Source organism: Salmo salar, chromosome 26, assembly GCF_965601325.2.
Source record: "Salmo salar chromosome 26, fSalSal1, whole genome shotgun sequence".
NCBI classification, from domain to species: domain Eukaryota; kingdom Metazoa; phylum Chordata; class Actinopteri; order Salmoniformes; family Salmonidae; genus Salmo; species Salmo salar.
In genome coordinates this window covers 35361368-35386234 of record NC_138316.1, presented here as the reverse complement: position 1 = coordinate 35386234, position 24867 = coordinate 35361368, and the positions used below count along the sequence as shown (strand labels likewise).

At 44.1% G+C, this 24867-nt stretch overlaps 1 protein-coding gene across 1 annotated transcript in view; it reads left to right on the top strand.

The window, feature by feature from the left end:
* LOC106562622 (serine incorporator 4) overlaps positions 1 to 24647 on the top strand; it is a 43332-nt gene extending 18685 nt beyond the window's left edge. Inside the window, exons 6-12 of the mRNA XM_082969666.1 lie at positions 4375 to 4586; positions 9430 to 9525; positions 18962 to 19088; positions 19554 to 19626; positions 19902 to 19941; positions 20453 to 20603; positions 21551 to 24647. Coding sequence (XP_082825792.1) covers positions 4375 to 4586; positions 9430 to 9525; positions 18962 to 19088; positions 19554 to 19626; positions 19902 to 19941; positions 20453 to 20603; positions 21551 to 21764 — 913 coding nt within the window. The 3' untranslated portion in view covers positions 21765 to 24647. The remainder of the gene's footprint in view (positions 1 to 4374; positions 4587 to 9429; positions 9526 to 18961; positions 19089 to 19553; positions 19627 to 19901; positions 19942 to 20452; positions 20604 to 21550) is intronic.
* The last annotated feature ends 220 nt before the right edge of the window (positions 24648 to 24867 follow it).

Below are 24867 nucleotides of genomic sequence, written 5' to 3'. Positions count from 1 at the left end.
CCTGTCACTGACCTAAACCAGCTGCCCTGTCACTGACCTAAACCAGCTGCCCTGTCAATGACCTAAACCAGCTGCCCTGTCACTGACCTAAACCAGCTGCCCTGTCACTGACCTAAACCAGCTGCCCTGTCAATGACCTAAACCAGCTGCCCTGTCAATGACATACACCAGCTGCCCTGTCACTGACCTAAACCAGCTGCCCTGTCACTGACCTAAACCAGCTGCCCTGTCACTGACCTAAACCTGCTGCCCTGTCACTGACCTAAACCAGCTGCCCTGTCACTGACCTAAACCAGCTGCCCTGTCACTGACCTAAACCAGCTGCCCTGTCAATGACCTAAACCAGCTGCCCTGTCACTGACCTAAACCTGCTGCCCTGTCACTGACCTAAACCAGCTGCCCTGTTACTGACCTAAACCAGCTGCCCTGTCACTGACCTAAACCAGCTGCCCTGTCACTGACCTAAACCAGCTGCCCTGTCACTGACCTAAACCAGCTGCCCTGTCACTGACCTAAACCAGCTGCCCTGTCACTGACCTAAACCAGCTGCCCTGTCACTGACCTACACCAGCTGCCCTGTCACTAACCTAAACCAGCTGCCCTGTCACTGACCTAAACCAGCTGCCCTGTCACTGACTTAAACCAGCTGCCCTGTCTGAGTCTGTCTCTCAGGGTGTGCACGTCAGGTATGTTGAGTCTGTCTCTCAGGGTCAGGTCAGGTATGTTGAGTCTGTCACTCAGGGTATGCAGGTCTGGTATGTTGAGTCTGTCTCTCAGGGTGTGCAGGTCTGGTATGTTGAGTCCGTCTCTCAGTGTGTGCAGGTCTGGTATGTTGAGTCTGTCTCTCAGGGTGTGCAGGTCTGGTATGTTGAGTCTGTCTCTCTCAGTGTGTGCAGGTCAGGTATGTTGAGTCTGTCTCTCAGGGTGTGCAGGTCAGGTATGTTGAGTCTGTCTCTCTCAGGGTGTGCAGGTCTGGTATGTTGAGTCTGTCTCTCTCAGGGTGTGCAGGTCTGGTATGTTGAGTCTGTCTCTCAGGGTGTGCAGGTCTGGTATGTTGAGTCTGTCTCTCAGGGTGTGCAGGTCAGGTATGTTGAGTCTGTCTCTCAGGGTGTGCACGTCAGGTATGTTGAGTCTGTCTCTCAGGGTCAGGTCAGGTATGTTGAGTCTGTCACTCAGGGTATGCAGGTCTGGTATGTTGAGTCTGTCTCTCAGGGTGTGCAGGTCTGGTATGTTGAGTCCGTCTCTCAGTGTGTGCAGGTCTGGTATGTTGAGTCTGTCTCTCAGGGTGTGCAGGTCTGGTATGTTGAGTCTGTCTCTCTCAGTGTGTGCAGGTCAGGTATGTTGAGTCTGTCTCTCAGGGTGTGCAGGTCAGGTATGTTGAGTCTGTCTCTCTCAGGGTGTGCAGGTCTGGTATGTTGAGTCTGTCTCTCTCAGGGTGTGCAGGTCTGGTATGTTGAGTCTGTCTCTCAGGGTGTGCAGGTCTGGTATGTTGAGTCTGTCTCTCAGGGTGTGCAGGTCAGGTATGTTGAGTCTGTCTCTCAGGGTCAGGTCAGGTATGTTGAGTCTGTCTCTCAGGGTGTGCAGGTCAGGTATGTTGAGTCTGTCTCTCTCAGTGTGTGCAGGTCAGGTATGTTGAGTCTGTCACTCGGGGTGTGCAGGTCTGGTATGTTGAGTCTGTCTCTCAGGGTGTGCAGGTCAGGTATGTTGAGTCTGTCTCTCAGTGTGTGCAGGTCAGGTATGTTGAGTCTGTCTCTCAGGGTGTGCAGGTCTGGTATGTTGAGTCCGTCTCTCAGGGTGTGCAGGTCAGGTATGTTGAGTCTGTCTCTCTCAGTGTGTGCAGGTCTGGTATGTTGAGTCTGTCTCTCAGGGTGTGCAGGTCTGGTATGTTGAGTCTGTCTCTCAGGGTCAGGTCAGGTATGTTGAGTCTGTCTCTCAGGGTGTGCAGGTCAGGTATGTTGAGTCTGTCTCTCTCAGTGTGTGCAGGTCAGGTATGTTGAGTCTGTCACTCGGGGTGTGCAGGTCTGGTATGTTGAGTCTGTCTCTCAGGGTGTGCAGGTCAGGTATGTTGAGTCTGTCTCTCAGTGTGTGCAGGTCAGGTATGTTGAGTCTGTCTCTCAGGGTGTGCAGGTCTGGTATGTTGAGTCCGTCTCTCAGGGTGTGCAGGTCAGGTATGTTGAGTCTGTCTCTCTCAGTGTGTGCAGGTCTGGTATGTTGAGTCTGTCTCTCAGGGTGTGCAGGTCTGGTATGTTGAGTCTGTCTCTCAGGGTGTGCAGGTCAGGTATGTTGAGTCTGTCTCTCAGGGTGTGCAGGTCTGGTATGTTGAGTCTGTCTCTCTCAGTGTGTGCAGGTCAGGTATGTTGAGTCTGTCTCTCAGGGTGTGCAGGTCAGGTATGTTGAGTCTGTCTCTCAGGGTGTGCAGGTCAGGTATGTCGAGTCTGTCTCTCTCAGTGTGTGCAGGTCAGGTATGTTGAGTCTGTCACTCAGGGTGTGCAGGTCTGGTATGTTGAGTCTGTCTCTCAGGGTGTGCAGGTCAGGTATGTTGAGTCTGTCTCTCAGTGTGTGCAGGTCAGGTATGTTGAGTCTGTCTCTCCAGGGTGTGCAGGTCTGGTATGTTGAGTCTGTCTCTCAGGGTGTGCAGGTCAGGTATGTTGAGTCTGTCTCTCAGGGTGTGCAGGTCTGGTATGTTGAGTCTGTCTCTCTCAGTGTGTGCAGGTCAGGTATGTTGAGTCTGTCTCTCAGGGTGTGCAGGTCAGGTATGTTGAGTCTGTCTCTCAGGGTGTGCAGGTCTGGTATGTTGAGTCTGTCTCTCTCAGTGTGTGCAGGTCAGGTATGTTGAGTCTGTCTCTCCAGGGTGTGCCGGTCAGGTATGTTGAGTCTGTCTCTCTCAGTGTGTGCAGGTCAGGTATGTTGAGTCTGTCTCTCTCAGTGTGTGCAGGTCAGGTATGTTGAGTCTGTCTCTCAGGGTCAGGTCTGGTATGTTGAGTCTGTCTCTCTCAGGGTGTGCAGGTCAGGTATGCTGGGTTTATGAGTGGAAAGAGATACAGTTTTAGTAAGGAGAAGGAAGAGAAAGGAGAAGAGAGGGAAGAGAGGAAAGGAGAGAAGAGAGGATAGGGAAGAGAGGAAAGGAGAGAAGAGAGGATAGGGAAGAGAGGAGAGAGGCTCTGTCGAATTTCCCGTTAGGCAATGGGCATCCAGATGTTATTTTAATTTACCAACATAATGTTATTTTAAACAACGATTTTAATGTAAATGTATTATCCATCACTCTGTCATGATCCAATTGAATTGGTAATCCTAATGTTAATGAAACTCTGCACTTTATGATGGTAGTGATGGCTGCTGGTGGGTATGTGTTTATGTATTTAAGTGCCATAAACCTTTCATCAGTCAACTGCACGACTTTACAATTAATATGATGTTATTAGGTTTTATAGTATGTTGGCTGATTGGCAACACCAGAGCAAGCATTATGCACTCAAGTCACCCTGCGTAACTATGACCCTTGCTTAACCAACACCATGGTTTTGATTGAGCAATTGGCTAGAACACTGCTTTGACTTGTGCGTTGCCATCTGGGGCGGTATTTGTGTTCCAGAGGCATCGGCTTAGACCGCTAGACCACCCTAGGTCACTCAGTTACATATCAATGTGTGTGTATTTCTGGATTCTCCTCTCAGGTTGAGGTGATGTGTGTATTTCTGGATTCTCCTCTCAGGTGATGGTGATGTGTGTATTTCTGGATTCTCCTCTCAGGTTGATGGTGATGGTGTATTTCTGGATTCTCCTCTCAGGTTGATGGTGATGTGTGTATTTCTGGATTCCCTCTCAGGTTGATGGTGGTGTGTATTTCTGGATCTCCTCTCAGGTTGAAGGTGATGTGTGTATTTCTGGATTCTCCTCTCAGGTTGATGCTAATGTGTGTATTTCTGGATTCTCCTCTCAGGTTGAAGGTGATGTGTGTATTTCTGGATTCTCCTCTCAGGTTGATGGTGATGTGTGTATTTCTGGATTGTTCTCTCAGGTTGAAGGTGATGTGTGTATTTCTGGATTCTCCTCTCAGGTTGAAGGTGATGTGTGTATTTCTGGATTCTCCTCTCAGGATGATGGTGATGTGTGTATTTCTGGATTCTCCTCTCAGGTTGATGGTGATGTGTGTATTTCTGGATTGTTCTCTCAGGTTGATGGTGACGTGTGTATTTCTGGATTCTCCTCTCAGGTTGATGGTGATGTGTGTGTATTTCTGGATTGTTCTCTCAGGTTGAAGGTGATGTGTATTTCTGGATTCTCCTCTCAGGTTGAAGGTGATGTGTGTGTATTTCTGGATTATCCTCTCAGGTTGATGGTAATGTGTGTATTTCTGGATTCTCCTCTCAGGTTAACAGGGGCGGCAGAGGACAAGCGCTGGTACCTGGCGGTGATGTGTGCCACCCTGTTCTTCTACAGCATCGCCACCATGGCCTTCACCTTCATGTATAAGTACTACACCCACCCCACCGCCTGCCAGTCCAACAAGGTCCTGCTCTGGACCAACCTGACCCTGTGTGGCATCATGTCCTTCATCGCCGTCACGCCCTGTGTACAGCAGAGTGAGCAGTCGCACGCACGCACACATTCTGGCTCTCTCTCAAACACATACAGTCGTAGCCAAAAGTTTTGAGAATGACACAAATATACATTTTCACAAAGTCTGCTGCCTCAGTGTCTTTAGATATTTTTGTCAGATGTTACTATGGAATACTGAAGTATAATTACAAGCATTTCATAAGTGTCAAAGGGTTTTATTGACAATTACATGAAGTTGATGCAAAGAGTCACTATTTGCAGTGGTGACCCTTCTTCTTCAAGACCTCTGCAATCTGCCCTGGCATGCTGTCAATTAACTTCTGGGCCACATCCTGACTGATGGCAGCCCATTCTTGCTTAATCAATGCTTGGAGTTTGTCAGAATTTGTGGGTTTTTGTTTGTCTACCCGCCTCTTGAGGATTGACCACAAGTTCCCAATGGGATTAAGGTCTGGGGAGTTTCCTGGCCATGGACCCAAAATGTTGATGTTTTGTTCCCTGAGCCACTTAGTTATCTTATCTTAGTTACCTTATGGCAAGGTGCTCCATCATGCTGGAAAAGGCATTGTTCGTCACCAAACTGTTCCTGGATGGTTGGGAGAAGTTGCTCTCGGAGGATGTGTTGGTACCATTCTTTATTCATGGCTGTGTTCTTAGGCAAAATTGTGAGTGAGCCCACTCCCTTGGCTGAGAAGCAACCCCACACATGAATGGTCTCAGGATGCTTTACTGTTGGCATGACACGGGACTGATGGTAGCGCTCTCCTTGTCTTCTCCGGACAAGCTTTTTTCCGGATGCCCCAAACAATCGGAAAGGGGATTCATCACAGAAAATGACTTTACCGCAGTCCTCAGTAGTCCAATCCCTGTACCTTTTGCAGAATATCAGTCTGTCTCTGATGTTTTTCCTGGAGAGAAGTGGCTTCTTTGCTGCCCTTCTTGACACCAGGCCATCCTCCAAAAGCCTTTGCCTCACTGTGCATGCAGATGCACTCACACCTGCCTGCTGCCATTCCTGAGCAAGCTCTGAACTGGTGGTGCCCCGATCCCGCAGCTGAATCAACTTTAGGCGACGGTCCTGGCGCTTGCTGGACTTTCTTGGGCACCCTGAAATGTTCTTCACAACAATTGAGCCGCTCTCCTTGAAGTTCTTGATGATCCGCTAAATGGTTGATTTAGGTGCAATCTTACTGGCAGCAATATCCTTGCCTGTGAAGCCCTTTTTGTGCAAAGCAATGATGACGGCACGTGTTTCCTTGTAGGTAACCATGTTTGACAGAGGAAGAACAATGATTCCAAGCACCACCCTCCTTTTGAAGCTTCCAGTCTGTTATTCAAACTCAATCAGCATGACAGAGTGATCTCCAGCCTTGTCCTCGTCAACACTCACACCTGTGTTAACGAGAGAATCACTGACATGATGTCAGCTGGTCCTTACAGTGGAAATGTTTTTTGGGGATTCAGTTCATTTGCATGGCAAAAAGGGACTTTGCAATTAATTGCAATTCATCTGATTACTCTTCATAACATTCTGGAGTATATGCAAATTGCCATCATAAAAACTGAGACAGCAGACTTTGTGAAAAAATATATTTGTGTCATTCTCAAAACTTTTGGCCACGACTGTACAATTGAAGTCGGAAGTTTACATACACTTAGGTTGGAGTCATTAAAACTCTTTTTTCAACCACTCCACAAGTTTCATGTTAATAAACTATAGTTTTGGAAAGTCAGTTAGGACATCTACTTTGTGCATGACACAAGTCGTTTTTCCAACAATTGTTTACAGACAGATTATTTCACTTATAATTCACTGTATCAAAATTCCAGTGGGTCAGAAACTTAAATACACTAAGTTGACTGTGCCTTTAAACAGCTCGGAAAATTCCAGAAAATAACATAATAGCTTTAGAAGCTTCTGATTGGCTAATTGACATTATTTGAGTCAATTGGAGGTGTACGTGTGGATGTTTTTCAAGGCCTACCTTCAAACTCAGTGCCTCTTTGCTTGACATCATGGGAAAATCAAAAGAAATCAGCCAAGACCTCAGAAAAAAAGTTGTAGACCTCCACAAGTCTGGTTCATCCTTGGGAGCAATTTCCAAATGCCTGAAGGTATCACGTTCATCTGTACAAAACAATAGTACGCAAGTATAAACACCATGGGACCACGCAGCCGTCATACCGCTCAGGAAGGAGACGCGTTCTGTCTCCTAGAGATGAACATACTTGGGTGCGAAAAGTGCAAATCAATCCCAGAACAGCAAAGGACCTTGTGAAGATGCTGGAGGAAACGGGTACAAAAGTATCTATATCCACAGTAAAACAAGTCCTATATCGACATAACCTGAAAGGCTGCTCAGCAAGGAAGAAGCCCTGCTCCAAAACTGCCATAAAAAAGCCAGACGACGGTTTGTAACTGCACATGGAGACAAAGATCGTACTTTTTGGAGAAATGTCCTCTGGTCTGATGAAACAAAAATAGAACTGTATGGCCATAATGACCATCGTTATGTTTGGAGGAAAAAGGGGGAGGCTTGCAAGCCGAAGAACACCATCCCAACCGTGAAGCACGGGGGTGGCAGCATCATGTTGTGGGGGTGCTTTGCTGCAGGAGGGACTGGTGCACTTCACAAAATAGATGGCATCATGAGGAAGGACAGTTATGTGGATATATTGAAGCAACATCTCAAAACATCAGTCAGGAAGTTAAAGCTTGGTCGCAAATGGGTCTTCTAAATGGACAATGACCGCAAGCATACTTCTAAAGTTGTGGCAAAATGGCTTAAGGACAACAAAGTCAAGGTATTGGAGTGGTCATCACAAAGCCCTGACCTCAATCCCATAGAAAATTTGTGGGCAGAACTGAAAAAGTGTGTGCGAGCAAGGAGGCCTACAAACCTGACTCAGTTACACCAGCTCTGTCAGGAGGAATGGGCCAAAATTCACCCAACTTATTGTGGGAAGCTTGTGGAAGGCTACCCGAAACGTTTGACCCAAGTTAAACAATTTAAAGGTAATGCTACCAAATACTAATTGAGTGTATGTAAACTTCTGACCCACTGGGAATGTGATATAAGAATGAAAGCTGAAATAAATTAATTATCTCTACTATTATTACATTTAGAACTAGGAATAGATATAGTCCTTGGTTCACTCCAGACCTGTCTGCCCTTGACCAGCACAAAAACATCCTGTGGCGTTCTGCATTAGCATCGAATAGCCCCTGTGATATGCAACTTTTCAGGGAAGTTAGGAACAAATATACACAGGCAGTTAGGAAAGCTAAGGCTATCTTTTTCAAACAGAAAGTTGCATCCTGTAGTACAAACTCAAAAAAGTTCTGGGACACTAAAGTCCATGGAGAATAAGAGCACCTCCTCCCAGCTGCCCACTGCTCTGAGGCTAGGAGACACTGTTACCACCGATAAATCCACTATAATTGAGAATTTCAACAAGCATTTCTCTACGGCTGGCCATGCTTTCCACCTGGCTAACCCTACCCCGGTCAACTGCCCGGCACCCCCCACAGCAACCTGCCAAAGACCCCACCATTTCTCCTTCACCCAAATCCAAACAGCTGGTGTTCTGAAAGTGCTGCAAAATCTGGACCCCTACAAATCAGCCGGGCTAGACAATCTGGACCCTCTCTTTCTAAAATGATCTGCCGAAATTGTTGCAACCCCTATTACTAGCCTGTTCAACCTCTCTTTCGTATCATCTGAGATTCCCAAAGATTGGAAAGCTGCCGCGGTCATCCCCCTCTTCACAGGGGGTGACATTCTAGACCCAAACTGCTACAGACCTATATGTATCCTACCCTGTCTTTCTAAGGTCTTCGAAAGCCAAGTTAACAAACAGATTGCCGACCATTTCGAATCCCACCGTACCTTCTCCGCTATGCAATCTGGTTTCAGAGCTGGTCATGGGTGCACCTCAGCCACGCTCAAGGTCCTAAACGACATCATAATCGCCATCGATAAGAGACATTACTGTGCAGCCGTATTCATCGACCTGGCCAAGGCTTTCAACTCCGTCAATCAAAACATTCTTATTGGCAGACTCGACAGCCTTAGTTTCTCAAATGATTGCCTCGCCTGGTTTACCAACTACTTCTCTGATAGAGTTAATTGTGTCAAATCGGAGGGCCTGTTGTCCGGACCTCTGGCAGTCTCTATGGGGGTGCCACAGGGTTCAATTCTCGGGCCGACTCTCTTCTCTGTATACATCAATGATGTTGCTCTTGCTGCTGGTGATTCTCTGATCCACCTCTATGCAGACGACACCATTCTGTATACTTCTGGCCCCTCTTTGGACACTGTGTTAACTAACATCCAGACGAGCTTCAATGCAATACAACTCTCCTTCCGTGGCCTCCAACTGCTCTTAAATGCAAGTAAAACTAAATGCATGCTATTCAATCGATCACTACCCGCCCGTCCAGCATCACTACTCTGGACGGCTCTGACTTAGAATACGTGGACAACTACAAATACCTAGGTGTCTGGTTAGAGTCTAAGCAGTCCTCCAATACTTAGCAGGGAACACTTACTCCATCTCAGGCTGAGCCAACATCCATGTGTGGATGATGCCATATAATCTAACCTGATGTCATCTCTCCTACTGCTCTCTATCATTGTTCAGACAGAACTGTGTTAGGGGACCTCTGTCTATACATGCCAGGGTTTTACCAGGATGTTTTTACCATGTATTGAATGTCATGCTGATTTCCCGACCTGACCTCCCACTTTGTGTATGTGTGTGTGTGTGCATGTCTTTGTCCATTTGTGTGTGTGTGTGTGTTTGTGAAAGCTCATAATTGTGTGTTCTTAGTTCTCAAGCTCTCCTCTCGCTCTCTGTCTACAGAACAGCCTCGTTCAGGGCTCCTGCAGGCTTCCATCATCAGCTGCTACGTCATGTACCTCACCTTGTCTGCCCTGTCCAGCCGGCCCCCAGAGAAAAGTATGGCACACTAGCCTTTTCCCTATGGGAAATGGGGCATTGGTAACACTTTAGAACACACATACATACTTGCATGGATGCACGTGTGAGCAGGCACGCACACACACATCATATCCCGTCCGACCCCTCACCACACACACTCACCTGAGTCCCTTCTGACATCCTGTTCACTTCAGTCACCTCTACTGCACCACAAACAACTCAATCACAGCAATGCCCAAGCACACATTCACTCCAAGACAAAGGCTCTATACATCACACACTATCTGCTGCTACATGTTCTTAGTGGAGACAGTATGCTGTAGGGAGGTGAAGAGGCTATTTGACATTCCTGATGGATCTAATGACAACATAATAACACAGTAATGCTGCCCGACAGTATCATTACACACTCTTACACACCTTGTCTTGGTGAACAAGTAGTCCCTGTCCGCCTGTCTTTATCTGTCTGTCTGTCTCAGTCAGTCATTTTTTCAATGGAAACTAGTGGCTACAAGATGAAATAGTCCAATGTTATTCTGAAAGCATTTTAAAGGTTTTGCTGAAGTTACTCTGACATAATCAGGTAACATTTCAATACGTCAAATGGAATGAAATAATCAATCATTTTTATTGTGTTTTAATGGTTATGTTAATTGTGCATACTGTAGCTGGGTAAAGTTCACCATGACAAATACTTTATCAACATGCCATTACTGTGGTGATAAAGTAAAGGAGGTTCAACACAAAATACCAGGACAGTGTGAGAGATTTGATTAGGATCTCTTTTAGTCCACAATGTATAATACAATCACATTTTCACATATAACACACTGTTACAAACAGCAGACATAATGCCCTGCCTTACTGAGCAGATAAATACTCTTAACAGTCTGAAAAGTTTGGTTCCTTCATCTACCATGGTCCTGCACAACCTTCCAATTTATTATATTTAAATGGTTCTAAAGTATTGTTTGAATGTATACTGTATATTGAAAGGTTTCCGGTCTGCTCAGATAAGAGAAAGAAGAGTTACTGGGATGATAAAGTAGGGGGTCTATTTTTTTTTTGTCTTTGAGCTCCTGTCAGCTTCACCAGGCCAGAGGTTCCCCACAGTGCTGACCCCTCTGAAGCCTTGTACATTTTCTCATGATGCATCCAATACACTAAACCAGTGTTTCTGAATCTGTATCCAATCTAGTCTCAAGCTGTGATTCATAAGGTATGAGATTCAGATGGAACTGACCTGTGGCTTCCACCGTTACTGTCATCAGTTAAGCTCCCCTTAGTTCAATAACTCCATGTGAACGGATGGATGTGGATGTCAGTGTGCTACGTCAGATGAGTAATGGAGCAGCACAGTACTGTAACTGTACTCTACCTACCTGACCTCTATCTGACCTCTCCACCAGCTCACTGCCATTCCAAACTGCCTCCCCCAATTGCCCCTCATCACTTGCAACCTTCCCCCATCCTCCCCCCAGCCACCTACTACAACTCCAGCCTGGCCCCTCAAACTTTCATTCCAATTCAGATTGCTTTATCATGCCGTACAGTACATTTAGCAAATATTGTTTCTGACTCCTATTCTTCCACCTGCCTCCGCTAATTCCCCCTGGTCTTTCACAACCTCCTCCAGCCCCCGACAGACTCCAAACACAACCCCCAGGGAGTCCAACATAGTCATCTTCCTCATTCCTGTTTCTGGATTTATGAGTCCCTTCAGACATCCAGCTATTTCCTCTCCCTCTCATCTTTCTCCTTTTAAACATTCTCTCTTCCTTTCTTTTCTCTCTATTTATCTATGTATCTTTCTCCCTCTCTCCTTCTCACAAGCCATGCTTCTATCATATAACGGTGATTTGTGGTGACATTGCAACGTGATATTGCTTTGAGGTGACATGTACATACCATTGTTTTGAAAAGGAACGTGTGTTCCACCGATTCTGATTTGTACATTCTTTGTACCTGCTAGTTGTTTTGCGTGGAGGCAGGGGTGCTTGCTGTCCCGGGGCAGTACAGGGCAATGCTGCAACTTGTTGAGGAAATCAGCACAGCGTATAAAAACATCTGTTCAACACATACACTCACACTGTACATCCCCAGTAAGGATAGTGTTTTAAATAGTAATTTTCACTGGAGAGTGTGTGTGCGTGTATGTGTGTACACATGTATGTGTGGGCCCTGTTCAAAAGTAGTGAACTATAAAGGGAATAGGCTGCCATTTGGGACGGAAAAAAGTGGTGCTCCCTCCTGTCCTGTTCAGTCATGTTTGCCTGTTCAGTTTCCCTCTGGCTCTGTCTGCTGGGTGACCTCATCAAGCACACAGGCACACATCCCTGTTTCTATGTGGAGGAATTAGTCTGGAGTGGGAATGAAAACACACAACACTGGGAGCAGGACAGGTCCCCTACTCCCCTGCAGTGGGCTCGGCCTGGTGTGTGTGTGTACAGTAAGCAACCCTGTAATTGTTTTCACTGAACACAAGGCATCTGTTCTCTTGGTCACAACACACAGGAATCCACTCTGGAATCCACAGCCGGCCCTGTTATGGCCATCTGGGGGAGGGAGACACAGAAACAGAGAGACAGAGAGAGAGAGAGAGGGGGCACACACACACACACACACCCGAGAGAGAGACCCCCCCCCCCCCCCCGAGAGAGGCACACACAGGGGCAGAGAGAGAGACACAGAGAGAGAGACACACAGAGAGACACACACACTCACACACACAGAAATAGCAGTGATGGTGTTAGTTTGCATCTCACACAAAATAATCCATGTTTGACAGTCTGTTTAGTCTTACGCACAGACAGAGACTCAATGGCCCCTCTACCTTTACTGTTCCAATTGTCCCAGAGATAGACATGAGGCAAAGAAAACAATTTCCGGTCAAGTATATTGTTATCATTGCACTTACTTACCTCCAGGGATGTTTCCTTGTCCTGCCTTGACTACTATTGTATTGTAAATCTGTAATATTAGAGTAATAATATATTGTATGATGTATTGTGCTGTTAGGTTTTGTGTGATGTAATTGTTTTAATCCTGTTTGGACCCCAGGAAGATTAGCTGCTGCCTCAGCTAATGGGGATCATCAGAAATATCAAAACAACTATACAACACTGGGCCTCCGTAATCTGACATTCTGAATCAGAGCCCGTATTCATTTATCATCTTAGAGAAGGAGTGCTGATCTATGATCAGTTTTGTATTTTAGATCATAATGAAAGCGATAATATGGACAGGGTGGCCCTGATCCTAGATCAGCACTCATACTCTGAGGTGAATACAGCCCCAGGAGATTATAGAGAACAGCGGAGGCTGGTGACTTGAAAAATGGAAGAGGATGGGAGACCCACGGTATAGGGGCGGAACGCACAGAGACGCCAAAGTGTGTTTAAAAAATCGTCAGAGTAATTATTTTAACCTAAAGCATTTAATAAAGACATTTATATTACAATATTATGGGGAATGGGAATGAGAGGGCTACTTACAGTGTTGGAAAGGGATCACAGCAGTGATTGAATGAGGGTTCGAGGCATGAGTTGAGGTGTTCAGAGGCTTGACTTCAGTGCAGGACAGGATTTGACTAGAAAGACAAAAAACAATAACACAATGCACAGTTAGACAAGAGCTAAGAATGAGTTAGTCCAAGCAAGGAGTCAAATCATTGATGTGTAATAATGTGATTGTATGTGTGATTGACTCTACATACAGTAATGATAGAAAGTTGATAGGGGGACTCACAGTGCTTGGAGAGGAAACATTCAATTTACCCCCTGGGACTCAAGAGTTCTTCCTTATCTGTTAACCTAACCAGGAAAACTCTGGACCCTACAGTGAGGGAAAAAAGTATTTAATCCCCTGCTGATTTTGTACGATGACCCACTGACAAAGAAAGGATCAGTCTATAATTTTAATGGGAGGTTTATTTGAACAGTGAGAGACAGAATAACAAAAAAATCCAGAAAAACACATGTCAAAAATGTTATAAATTGATTTGCATTTTAATGAGGGAAATAAGTATCTCAATCAGAAAGATGTCTGGCTCCCAGGTGTCTTTTATACAGGTAACGAGCTGAGATTAGGAGCACACTCTTAAAGGGAGTGCTCCTAACCGCAGCTTGTTACCTGTATAAAAGACACCTGTCCACAGAAGCCATCAATCAATCAGATTCCAAACTCTCCACCATGGCCAAAACCAAAGAGCTCTCCAAGGATGTGAGGGACAAGATTGTAGACCTACACAAGGCTGGAATGGGCTACAAGACCATCGCCAAGCAGCTTGGTGAGAAGGTGACAACAGTTGGTGCGATTATTCGCAAATGGAAGAAACACAAAAGAACTGTCAATCTCCCTCGGCCTGGGGCTCCATGCAAGATCTCACCTCATGGAGTTGCAATGATCATGAGAACAGTGAGGAATCAGCCCAGAACTACACGGGAGGATCTTGTCAATGATCTCAAGGCAGCTGGGACTATAGTCACCAAGAAAACAATTGATAACACACTACGCCGTGAAGGACTGAAATCCTGCAGCGCCCGCAAGGTCCCCCTGTTTTTCTGCTAAGGGGACAGGACAACTTCACCGCATCAAAGGGACGATGGACGGGGCCATGTACCGTCAAATCTTGGGTGAGAACCTCCTTCCCTCAGCCAGGGCATTGAAAATGGGTCGTGGATAGGTATTCCAGCATGACAATGACCCAAAACACACGGCCAAGGCAACAAAGGAGTGGCTCAAGAAGAAGCACATTAAGGTCCTGGAGTGGCCTAGCCAGTCTCCAGACCTTAATCCCATAGAACATCTGTGGAAGGAGCTGAAGGTTCAAGTTGCCAAACGTCAGCCTCGAAACCTTAATGACTTGGAGAAGATCTGCAAAGGAGTGGGACAAAATCCCTCCTGAGATGTGTGCAAACCTGGTGGCCAACTACAAGAAACGTCTGACCTCTGTGATTGCCAAAAAGGGTTTTGCCACCAAGTACTAAGTCATGTTTTGCAGAGGGGTCAAATACTTATTTCCCTCATTAAAATGCAAATCATTTTATAACATTCTTGAAATGCGTTTTTCTGGATTTATTTGTTGTTATTCTGTCTCTCACTGTTCAAATAAACCTACCATTAAAATTATAGACTGATCATTTCTTTGTCAGTGGTCAAACGTACAAAATCAGCAGGGGATCAAATACTTTCCCCCCTCACTGTATAAAGGTATGACAGTGATTATTCAATTGTAAAACGGTTTTATAAGGGCTAAGATGGGACCAGTTTTTCCTAATCAGGTCACATGGTTATTTTAAAAAGGTCAAACTGCAGCAACCTTATACTTGTTCATATGAATTATATTTAGACTAGATTAGGAGGGGGATTTCCTCTACCCAGACAACTGATAGACAGAATTCACAGGGCTGAGCTTGCTTCATGCATGTTTGCGTTATGCAGGCCTATGCAGCTGTAGGCCTTATAACAAATGACTGACATCTGTCATCACTATTATGTTGATAGATTCATTCCAGTTAATCATTTTGGGTTGGAAACGTTTAGGCAGCCTAGCCAGCCCAATGTTGAATATAAACCAAATTTAATCACATTTTCTCCTGACACACAAATGGACTATAAATACATAACATGACCAATTATTTACCTTGACCAGATGAACAGGGTGCTTAGGCTGTATGCAGCACCTATCATTAGTAACCTACAGTTAATCAGACTGAAAGATTGTCTCGTTTTCATCCCATACAGCATGTCAGATCTCTAATGTTTAGGTGTAGCGTAGGCTGCTGCAACATTTATGTCATGAGTTTTTGCTTGTGTTTGTCTGGAGTGATTGTGTTATCTTTGCTAAATAAATACCGGAACAAAGTGGAAACCCTACTTGAGCGCGCGAAAATAACATGTTCTGCGTCAAACTCTCGTTCATCTAACTTTTAATGGATGACGCGATGGAAGCTATCAAATCATTCAGAACTTGTTAGCGGAACTTTCCCTCTCGTCGTGTCCTCTAAAAGCCCATTATTGCATGGCGAAAACGCAGTGGTGTTGATAAGTCCCTTGAGAACATCCCTGTTTCTTCTTACTTTCTCGTTGTTGCGCAGTTTGAATATCCAGACTTCCACCATGATCGATGCGGCTTTTTCCCAGAAGCTTGAATCTGATGTGGACATTTATATGCGCCCTGCTTTTTTTTTGCCGTTTAGCTTAACGATCGATGTTCTTCAGGTCACTGTACCCACCTTTCGGCCAAGGCTCAGACTTTACAAAAAGTAGGCAAGGCCAGAAATACAGGCGGCTTAATGAAAGGCCCTGTTATCCAGCTCTACTTTTGATACCAATCGGTATTGAACACCCTCACCTTTTCATCCTTCTTCGTAAAACTGATCTCAGGCAGAGGTCGACCCTCGGTTTTAATTAGTACCTTTTCCGTTTACCACTGTGAATTAAAAGGGGTTCTTCATCAAAAACTTAACTACAGTTGCGGTGGCGCCCTCGAGCTGGTAGCTAGCTACTACTATTTGCTACTGAAGTTAGCAAGGCAAATTGAAATAAATTGCACTAACTGGACACAAAAATTATGTTCTAAAACCAAGAAAACTATTTATAATCTACCTCCTCCGTCTCCTGTAATTTGAAGAAACTAATTTGAATGGAAAAATATTGTAAAATTGCTCAACTATGACTTTTCAATCTCTATCCAATAGTCACCAAGCTCCTCAACACATAGATCCCAATACAACACTCGTTCATCTGATCCTAATCCTATGATTGGATGACAACATGTCAGTTCATACTTATCAATGTTGATTGGTTGGAGGTCATCTTCTGGAAGTGGTCAAAATTACCATGCAGGTCTATGGAAGGGGGTGAGGCCGACATGCCTCCTAGGTTTTGTGTTGAAGTCAATATACACAGAGGACAAAAGCTATATTTTTTTGTGTTTCACTATTTTTATTTTAATGAAATTTCACTGAGGAGGATGGTCCTCCCCTTCCTCCTCTGAGAAGCCTCCACTGATAGAGAACCACACACTACTATAGGGTTAAACAGACAGGGAGAACCACACATTACTATAGGGTCATACAGACAGGGAGAACCACACACTACTATAGGGTAAAACAGACAGGGAGAACCACATACTACTATAGGGTAAAACAGACAGAGAGAACCACACTACTATAGGGTAAAACAGACAGAGAGAACCACACTACTATAGGGTAAAACAGACAGAGAGAACCACACTACTATAGGGTAAAACAGACAGAGAGAACCACACTACTATAGGGTAAAACAGACAGAGAGAACCACACACTACTATAGGGTAAAACAGACAGAGAGAACCACACTACTATAGGGTAAAACAGACAGAGAGAACCACACTACTATAGGGTAAAACAGACAGAGAGAACCACACGCTACTTATGGTCATACAGACAGGGAGAACCACACGCTACTTATGGTCATACAGACAGGGAGAATCACACACTACTATAGGGTCATACAGACAGGGAGAACCACACTGCTATAGGGTCATACAGACAGAGAGAACCACACACTACTATAGGGTCATACAGACAAAGAACCACACCCTACTATAGGTTCATACAGACAGAGAGAACCACACACTACTATAGGGTCATACAGACAGAGAGAACCACACTACTATAGGGTCATACAGACAGAGAACCACACTACTATAGGGTCATACAGACAGAGAACCACACTACTATAGGGTCATACAGACAGAGAACCACACTACTATAGGTTCATACAGACAGAGAGAACCACACTACTATAGGTTCATACAGACAGAGGACCACACTACTATAGGGTCATACAGACAGAGAGAACCATACTACTATAGGTTCATACAGACAGAGATAACCACACTACTATAGGTTCATACAGACAGAGAACCACACTACTATAGGGTCATACAGACAGAGAGAACCACACACTACTATAGGGTCATACAGACAGAGAACCACACTACTATAGGTTAATACAGAGAGAGAACCACACACTACTATAGGGTCATACAGACAGAGAACCACACTACTATAGGTTAATACAGACAGAGAGAACCACACACTACTATAGGGTCATACAGACAGAGAGAACCACACTACTATTGGGTCATACAGACAGAGAGAACCACACACTACTATAGGTTAATACAGACAGAGAGAACCACACACTACTATAGGGTCATACAGAGAGAGAACCACACTACTATTGGGTCATACAGACAGAGAGAACCATACTACTATAGGTTCATACAGACAGAGAGAACCACACACTACTATAGGGTCATACAGACAGAGAGAACCACACTACTATTGGGTCATACAGACAGAGAACCACACACTACTATAGGTTAATACAGACAGAGAGAACCACACACTACTATAGGGTCATACAGAGAGAGAACCACACTACTATTGGGTCATACAGACAGAGAGAACCATACTACTATAGGTTCATACAGACAGAGAGAACCACACACTACTATAGGGTCATACAGACAGAGAGAACCACACTACTATTGGGTCATACAGACAGAGAACCACACACTACTATAGGGTCATACAGACAGGGAAAACCACACTCTACTATAGGGTCATACAGACAGGGAGAACCACACACTACTATAGGGTCAAACAGACAGGGAGAACCACACATTACTATAGGGTCATACAGACAGGGAAAACCACACACTACTATAGGGTAAAACAGACAGGGAGAACCACACACTACGATAGGGTCATACAGACAGAGAACCACACTACTATAGGGTCATACAGACAGAGAACCACACTACTATAGGGTCATACAGACAGAGAACCACACTACTATAGGGTCATACAGACAGAGAGAACCACACTACTATAGGGTCATACAGACAGAGAACCACACACTACTATAGGGTCATACAGACAGAGAGAACCACACTACTATAGGTTCATACAGACAGAGAGAACCACACTACTATAGGGTCATACAGACAGAGAACCACACTACTATAGGGTCATACAGACAGAGAACCACACTACTATAGGGTCATACAGACAGAGAACCACACTACTATAGGGTCATACAGACAGAGAACCACACTACTATAGGGTCATACAGACAGAGAGAACCACACTACTATAGGGTCATACAGACAGAGAGAACCACACTACTATAGGGTCATACAGACAGAGAGAACCACACTACTATAGGGTCATACAGACAGAGAGAACCACACTACTATAGGGTCATACAGACAGAGAGAACCACACTACTATAGGGTCATACAGACAGAGAGAACCACACTACTATAGGGTCATACAGACGGGGAGAAACACACTTCTTTAATCCTTCAGTAAAACCACACAGTTCACTGTTACTAAAGAAAAGCTGGAAACAGAGGATGAAACTTTCTTTGCTCTGCTCCCTCTCTCTGTTTTCCCAGTGGTGTACCAGGGGGTGAATATGACGGTATGTTACCCCAGTGTAGGTCAGGATGGCATCCAGAAGGAAACCAACGCGGTGGCCATTATAGGAGCTGCCATCATGTACTGCTGTGTGCTCTTCGCATGGTGAGTGGCACGTCACTGGAGGAGTGTGTAATGAATGTCAAAACGCTTTCCCATTGAATCATATGTACAGTCTAGTCTCTCTACAGAGTGATCGAACAATAAGGGCTCTATTCAATCCGAATCGCTGAAGTTCAGCGTTACAGCGTGTTTTAAATTTAAAGACAATTTTCCTGCATTAGTGGAGACTGCATTCACGGTAAACACTGCCTATGTTGGCTCAATCGGAAAATACCTTTAACTTTATATTGCGCAGTCTGTAACACTTCATCGATACAGACTGAATAGAGACCTAAGTACTTTACTTATTGACTTATTTAGGCTAATTACTTACTAACTTTCTATGTAACAAATGGAGTGCAATGTTTTGAGGTTGTTTTTAGTTTCTGTTTGAAAAAAAATACATTGCTTGCTTGTCTTAATATTAGTTTACTTCAGTTGCTTATTCAAACAATGCTATGTTTTCAGTAACGAAGCATCCTACCTAGCAGAGGTATTTGGCCCTTTCTGGATGATCAAAGTTTACCGCTATGAGTTCCAGGTAAAGTACGAATTCATATAAAAATATTACTGTCGAGGATCATTCACTGCCAACATGGATAATCAACTCTGTGTTCCTATGGCTCTGCCTGCGTCTTGTTCTCAGTGGGTTCGTGGCACCAGCAGCCTCCACTGATCTTGGTATTAATTTGTGATGTGTGAGCGGCATGTTTCCATGCTCCATACATGTGTGGAGAATGTATGGGCATCCTGAGCTCTGCTTACCTCTAGCAGTTTGATATAACTCCTGGAATCTCTCTCTCTCTGTTTTCCTAGAAAGCCACATGCTGCTTCTGCTGCCCTGACGAAGAGGAAGGTTAGTAGCCTACATGTCAATAAATTCTCAGCAACACTTTATTTGAAGGGTACCTGAATAAGGACTTCGTAACACATTCATGAAACATACATAAAACAAAAATAAGCAGTACATTTATGTTGAAGAAAAACATCCTTTAAAGTTGTGGTTGTTGACATGAGCATGAATGTTAATGTAGTGCTTATGAATGTTTATAACAGTGTAATGAAGTCCTTATGTAGGTACCCATAAAATATATAGTTACGTAGTTATCTTAATACGGATTCTTCTCCATATTATGAAGATGTCAGTATTAAGGCTGCAGAATAGAAAATATGTCTAAATAATGTATGTACAGACTAGCGGCTAGCCTATACTGAGACTGGTGTTATGACATTCAAATAAATCAATATTATTTAGCACTATTCTTACACCTTCTGGGAAAATAAAATTATTGTGAAAGATAAATTGCATGTTTTCTATATGCTGCTCAGGTGATTGACTTTATATGTTCGGTCTGTGGTGTTTCCAGAGGTGGAGTTTGTGATTGACGAAGATATCAAGGGCTGCCAGAAGGTGATTCACAACGAGAGCCAGAGAGTGGCTTACAGCTACTTCTTCTTCCACTTCGTCTTCTTCCTGGCCTCGCTCTACGTCATGATGACCCTAACCAACTGGTTCAGGTCAATATCTCACTCACTGGGCATTGGACACCCCAGCAAACACACAATCACAACACAACGTTGTCGTTACATGAAAATTAAGACACTTTACTTGATGGCTCCAACATAAGGGCTACATGACCCTGTAATAATATAACCCTGTCACAATATAACAGATGTCATAGTCATGATAGCTTTCAACGTGCTAGCACAGTTTTCCTCTATATTGTGCTCGCATTTGGTGCACTGCTTTTCCAAAGCGAAGCGTTTCGCACCGCATCCCAAACGCCTGAGGGTAACTCAACATCAGTTTGTCAGTAAATGTATACAACTAGCTAGCTATTCATTTAGTAATAGTAGCTAAGATGAGTTAAACATTTTCGGCATAGCTAGTTAGTGATGTATGCTAACGTTAGCTATCGTTGCAAACTAGGTAGCTAGAGGACTGCATCTAACTAGTTCACTTGCTGCTGATGTTGAGTCATTGCTGTTGAGTGTTGATTAAATCTTTGGGGGTTTTAACTGAGCTTTGTAATATAGCTAGCTAGCCTCTAGCTAGAAAGGGAACCAGAACATTTGGTTGGATTCACCTAGCAACAAAAAAGTGCACTGACTCAGCGAAGCAACAGCTCAGCTGTTCAAAGCGGTGCGTCTCTCTTCTTTTGGGGGAAATTGCCATGTCGACGCAGAACCAAACTTCAAACAGTAATTAAACAAACTACAGTTGTGGGCACTTAAAAGTTGCAACACTACCGTATAGCATCATGTAGTGATAGTTTGCCACAAAAACATGTACTGCAGTACAGCGTAAAAAAAACCCCATTTTAGTTCCCTCAATTGTGGGTAAGATTATTGTTGACTCACCTTATCCGTTACCTGGGTGTACACAGCAGCTATATTGTGCCATTGTACCTCCATTGCCGTGCTAATCAAAATTCCTCTCCCACCTTTCCTTCCTCCACCTCTAGCTATGAGTCAGCGGTGCTGGAGACCACGTTCACCCACGGCAGCTGGTCCACGTTCTGGGTGAAGATGTCGTCGTGTTGGGCATGCGTGGTGCTCTACCTCTGGCTGCTGCTGAGCCCACTCTGCCACTGTGGCTCCGACTCGCACCGCCCGCGACGCTCCCGCATTAAACGCCGCTCAGCCAACTCCTCCAGCCACGTCAGTGTCAGCGTCTGACCTGTGACCTTTGGGCCAGAGCCTAGCTTCTGGGGGTGGAGAACAGGATAGGACAGCTGGCAGGGGAAGATGGACAATTGCCCCCGCTGTGGTGCCCTGAAGGTGGAGGGTGGTTTTGATGATGTCCCCTTGCACCCTCCACCTGTCTCCCATGTTGAGGTTGGATGTCAGGGGTCAGAGATGAGAGGTCAAGGGTCAGAGACTCACTCCAGCTAGAAGGACAGACTAACAGACTAACCAGAGGATTAATGATTGAATCTGATGTTCTTCACACAGACCACCTGAACCTCCAAACATAGGCCAAGGGACTAACCAGACTGTGCTCTGAAACGGAAACAAAAGACCCTATACAGAATCACTACATCCTGCCATTCAAACTGATTTCGCAACATTTCACTATTGTTTCACTCGGTGAGTGAAGTATTCAGTCTGGTTTTACTAGGCTAGAACCACTATGGACTACTATGCTAAGACTGCCAAAAGGGAACAAAAAGGATGAGCTCTCGACTCGTGTACGACTGGAGCTGTAGGGAAATGTTGGCTGACTTTTTACTCTTTTGGAATCTTTTATTTCTTATAGTAAGGACTGTGTAGCATTTTTTAAAATTCCAAACAGGGGTAGATTTGTCAGTAGGATCATTATTTTTCTCAGTGGTCTCAACAACTGAAGGTTTACCTGAATGATTTGTCAGTAGGATCATTATTTTTCTCAGTGGTCTCAACAACTGAAGGTTTACCTGAATGATTTGTCAGTAGGATCATTATTTTTCTCAGTGGTCTCAACAACTGAAGGTTTACCTGAATGATTTGTCAGTAGGATCATTCTTTTTCTCAGTGGTCTCAACAACTGAAGGTTTACCTGAATGTTTCACACCATTTCGAAGGTTTACATGAACATTTTGGACATTAGTGTGTTCATACTGTTTGATTATGCTCGCTCTGGTGTGGAGTTAATGTGAATGATAAAATAAAATAAAACATTACTTAACACTTTCGCCAACAGATATAATGCTATATTACTTACAATAAGGCATATAATGTTTTATTTTGGCAGAGCAAATTTCCAATGGACCTAATAGCTTATATAGTCAGGATCATTATGAGTTGATTACAACACATTATAAGGGGTTCATATATGCTTATGACAAGTCTTTCAATACATTATATCTGTCGGCTTTAAGTAAAGTGTTACCAAATATTCTTATACCAATTATTTATTTCGCAATGCCTTTTTAACATTGTGGGAGTGGTTTATCCATTTCTAAATTGGTTTTTGAAAGGAAAATGTGGTAAAATTGTTTTGGCAGTTAAGTTTTACAAGAAACCCTAGCTACATGACCCTCACATGTTTGGTTTGAAGGGGCTCTCTGTGATCTGGGGTGTATTTGCTAGGAACAGAATGGAAACAAATGTGCCGAAACGGGAAGAGACCTACCTGGAATTTTCCAATATGAAATGCTTGTTTTTGTATTCACGTTTCAAAATGCTTCACTACGGAGTGCACTAATGAATGCACCCGTGTTTTAGCGAACCATTGAGGATCGAGAGCCAAGTTTCTGTGAAGACTTCTCCACAGTTAATTACCAATAATTTGACTCTGTAAAACCTTTGTGTATGACACTACATTTAGATCCTTTTTTTTTAGCTCATTTCATGTTACTATGATAGCAGATGTGTGAAGTTATTTTTGTAAATACATTTTGTAATGAAACACAGCTTCTGTTGATTAAAGTGTGATTTTTCTGTAAGCGAACAACCCCTAAAATCACATGGATTTTGGTAAGCGTTATGGCGAGTGGTTCTCTAATCACATGACATGACTGGGAAAAAAACTATGGCCCAGATTAACTAAGAGGGGCACATTTTGAATTGTGTGAACTAACTAGATAGTCATTTTCAATGAAGAAAAATTGTGGCACTTGCTTTAACTCTTTAAGACTATTTTTGTGGTAGTGGAAGAAGTTTAAAACGTTTTACTTAAGCTAAGCAGTTAAATATAGTCAAAGTTAAATGTAGTAAAATAATTGATCGGATTACTTTGATAGACTACCAGATCAACCTTATTACTTTGGATTGTAGGGCAGTTAAAATCACACATTTCATCAGAAATAACGACACTCTGACTACTACACTTTTAGACACTCTCCTACTAGAAAATCACAGTATATGCAAACTGTAATAAAAGACAGAAGACAATGAGGCATTGTTGAAGTCCTCTCTGGGCTGGAGGGGTATCAGTGGGAAGAGGGAAGAGGTACCCATTGGCCGGAAAGGCGGAACCCTTTCCCTGGGAGGACATCATCCACTAGTTAACAGAGCATAGCATACACAGGGCCCTATAAAAGCATTCCATTTTTGGGCCTGATCCCGATTAGTTGTTTCCCAAATTCCATTTTCTCCCTTTTGTATTTTTCAGGTTTTCGCTCTCAGAAATCACACTTTTTTTTTTACAGAGTTCTACAGAGTTCCAAGGCCACAATGCTTGAACCACATCAGGGCACCACTTTTGAGGTCTGTGAAAAATTTAATAAATTTAGATTTTTGGGTGTAGTTACCCTTTAATGCAACTGTGCACCAGCAAGAGACTGTTGTTTGGTTAGTGATGTTTCTGTGGCGCTCATATGATTGCAGAATTTGCAAAACAAATGGCCACTGGATTGATGCAAATAATCATATCATTCTGCCAGGTAGGTATAGGCAACTTTGTAGTTTACATTTAATTGAGAAGGTTTTGGGAAAAGCCTTTCTATCTCTACCAGGTGGAGGTTATCATTACCATCATTGCACGCGCACACACACACGCGCACACACGCGCGCGCACACACACACACACACACACCACACACACACACACACACACACACACACACACACACACACACACACACACACACACACACACACACACACACACACACACACACACACACACACACACACACACACACACACACACACACACACACACACACCACACACACACTCCTTTTCCATTTCAGAAGTTGCTGGATAATACGCATCACATTCTGACTGACTTAACCGAATAGGCTACACAACGCTCATTCAAATTAAAATATCTAAACTACAGTTGTTGCGCGGGAAA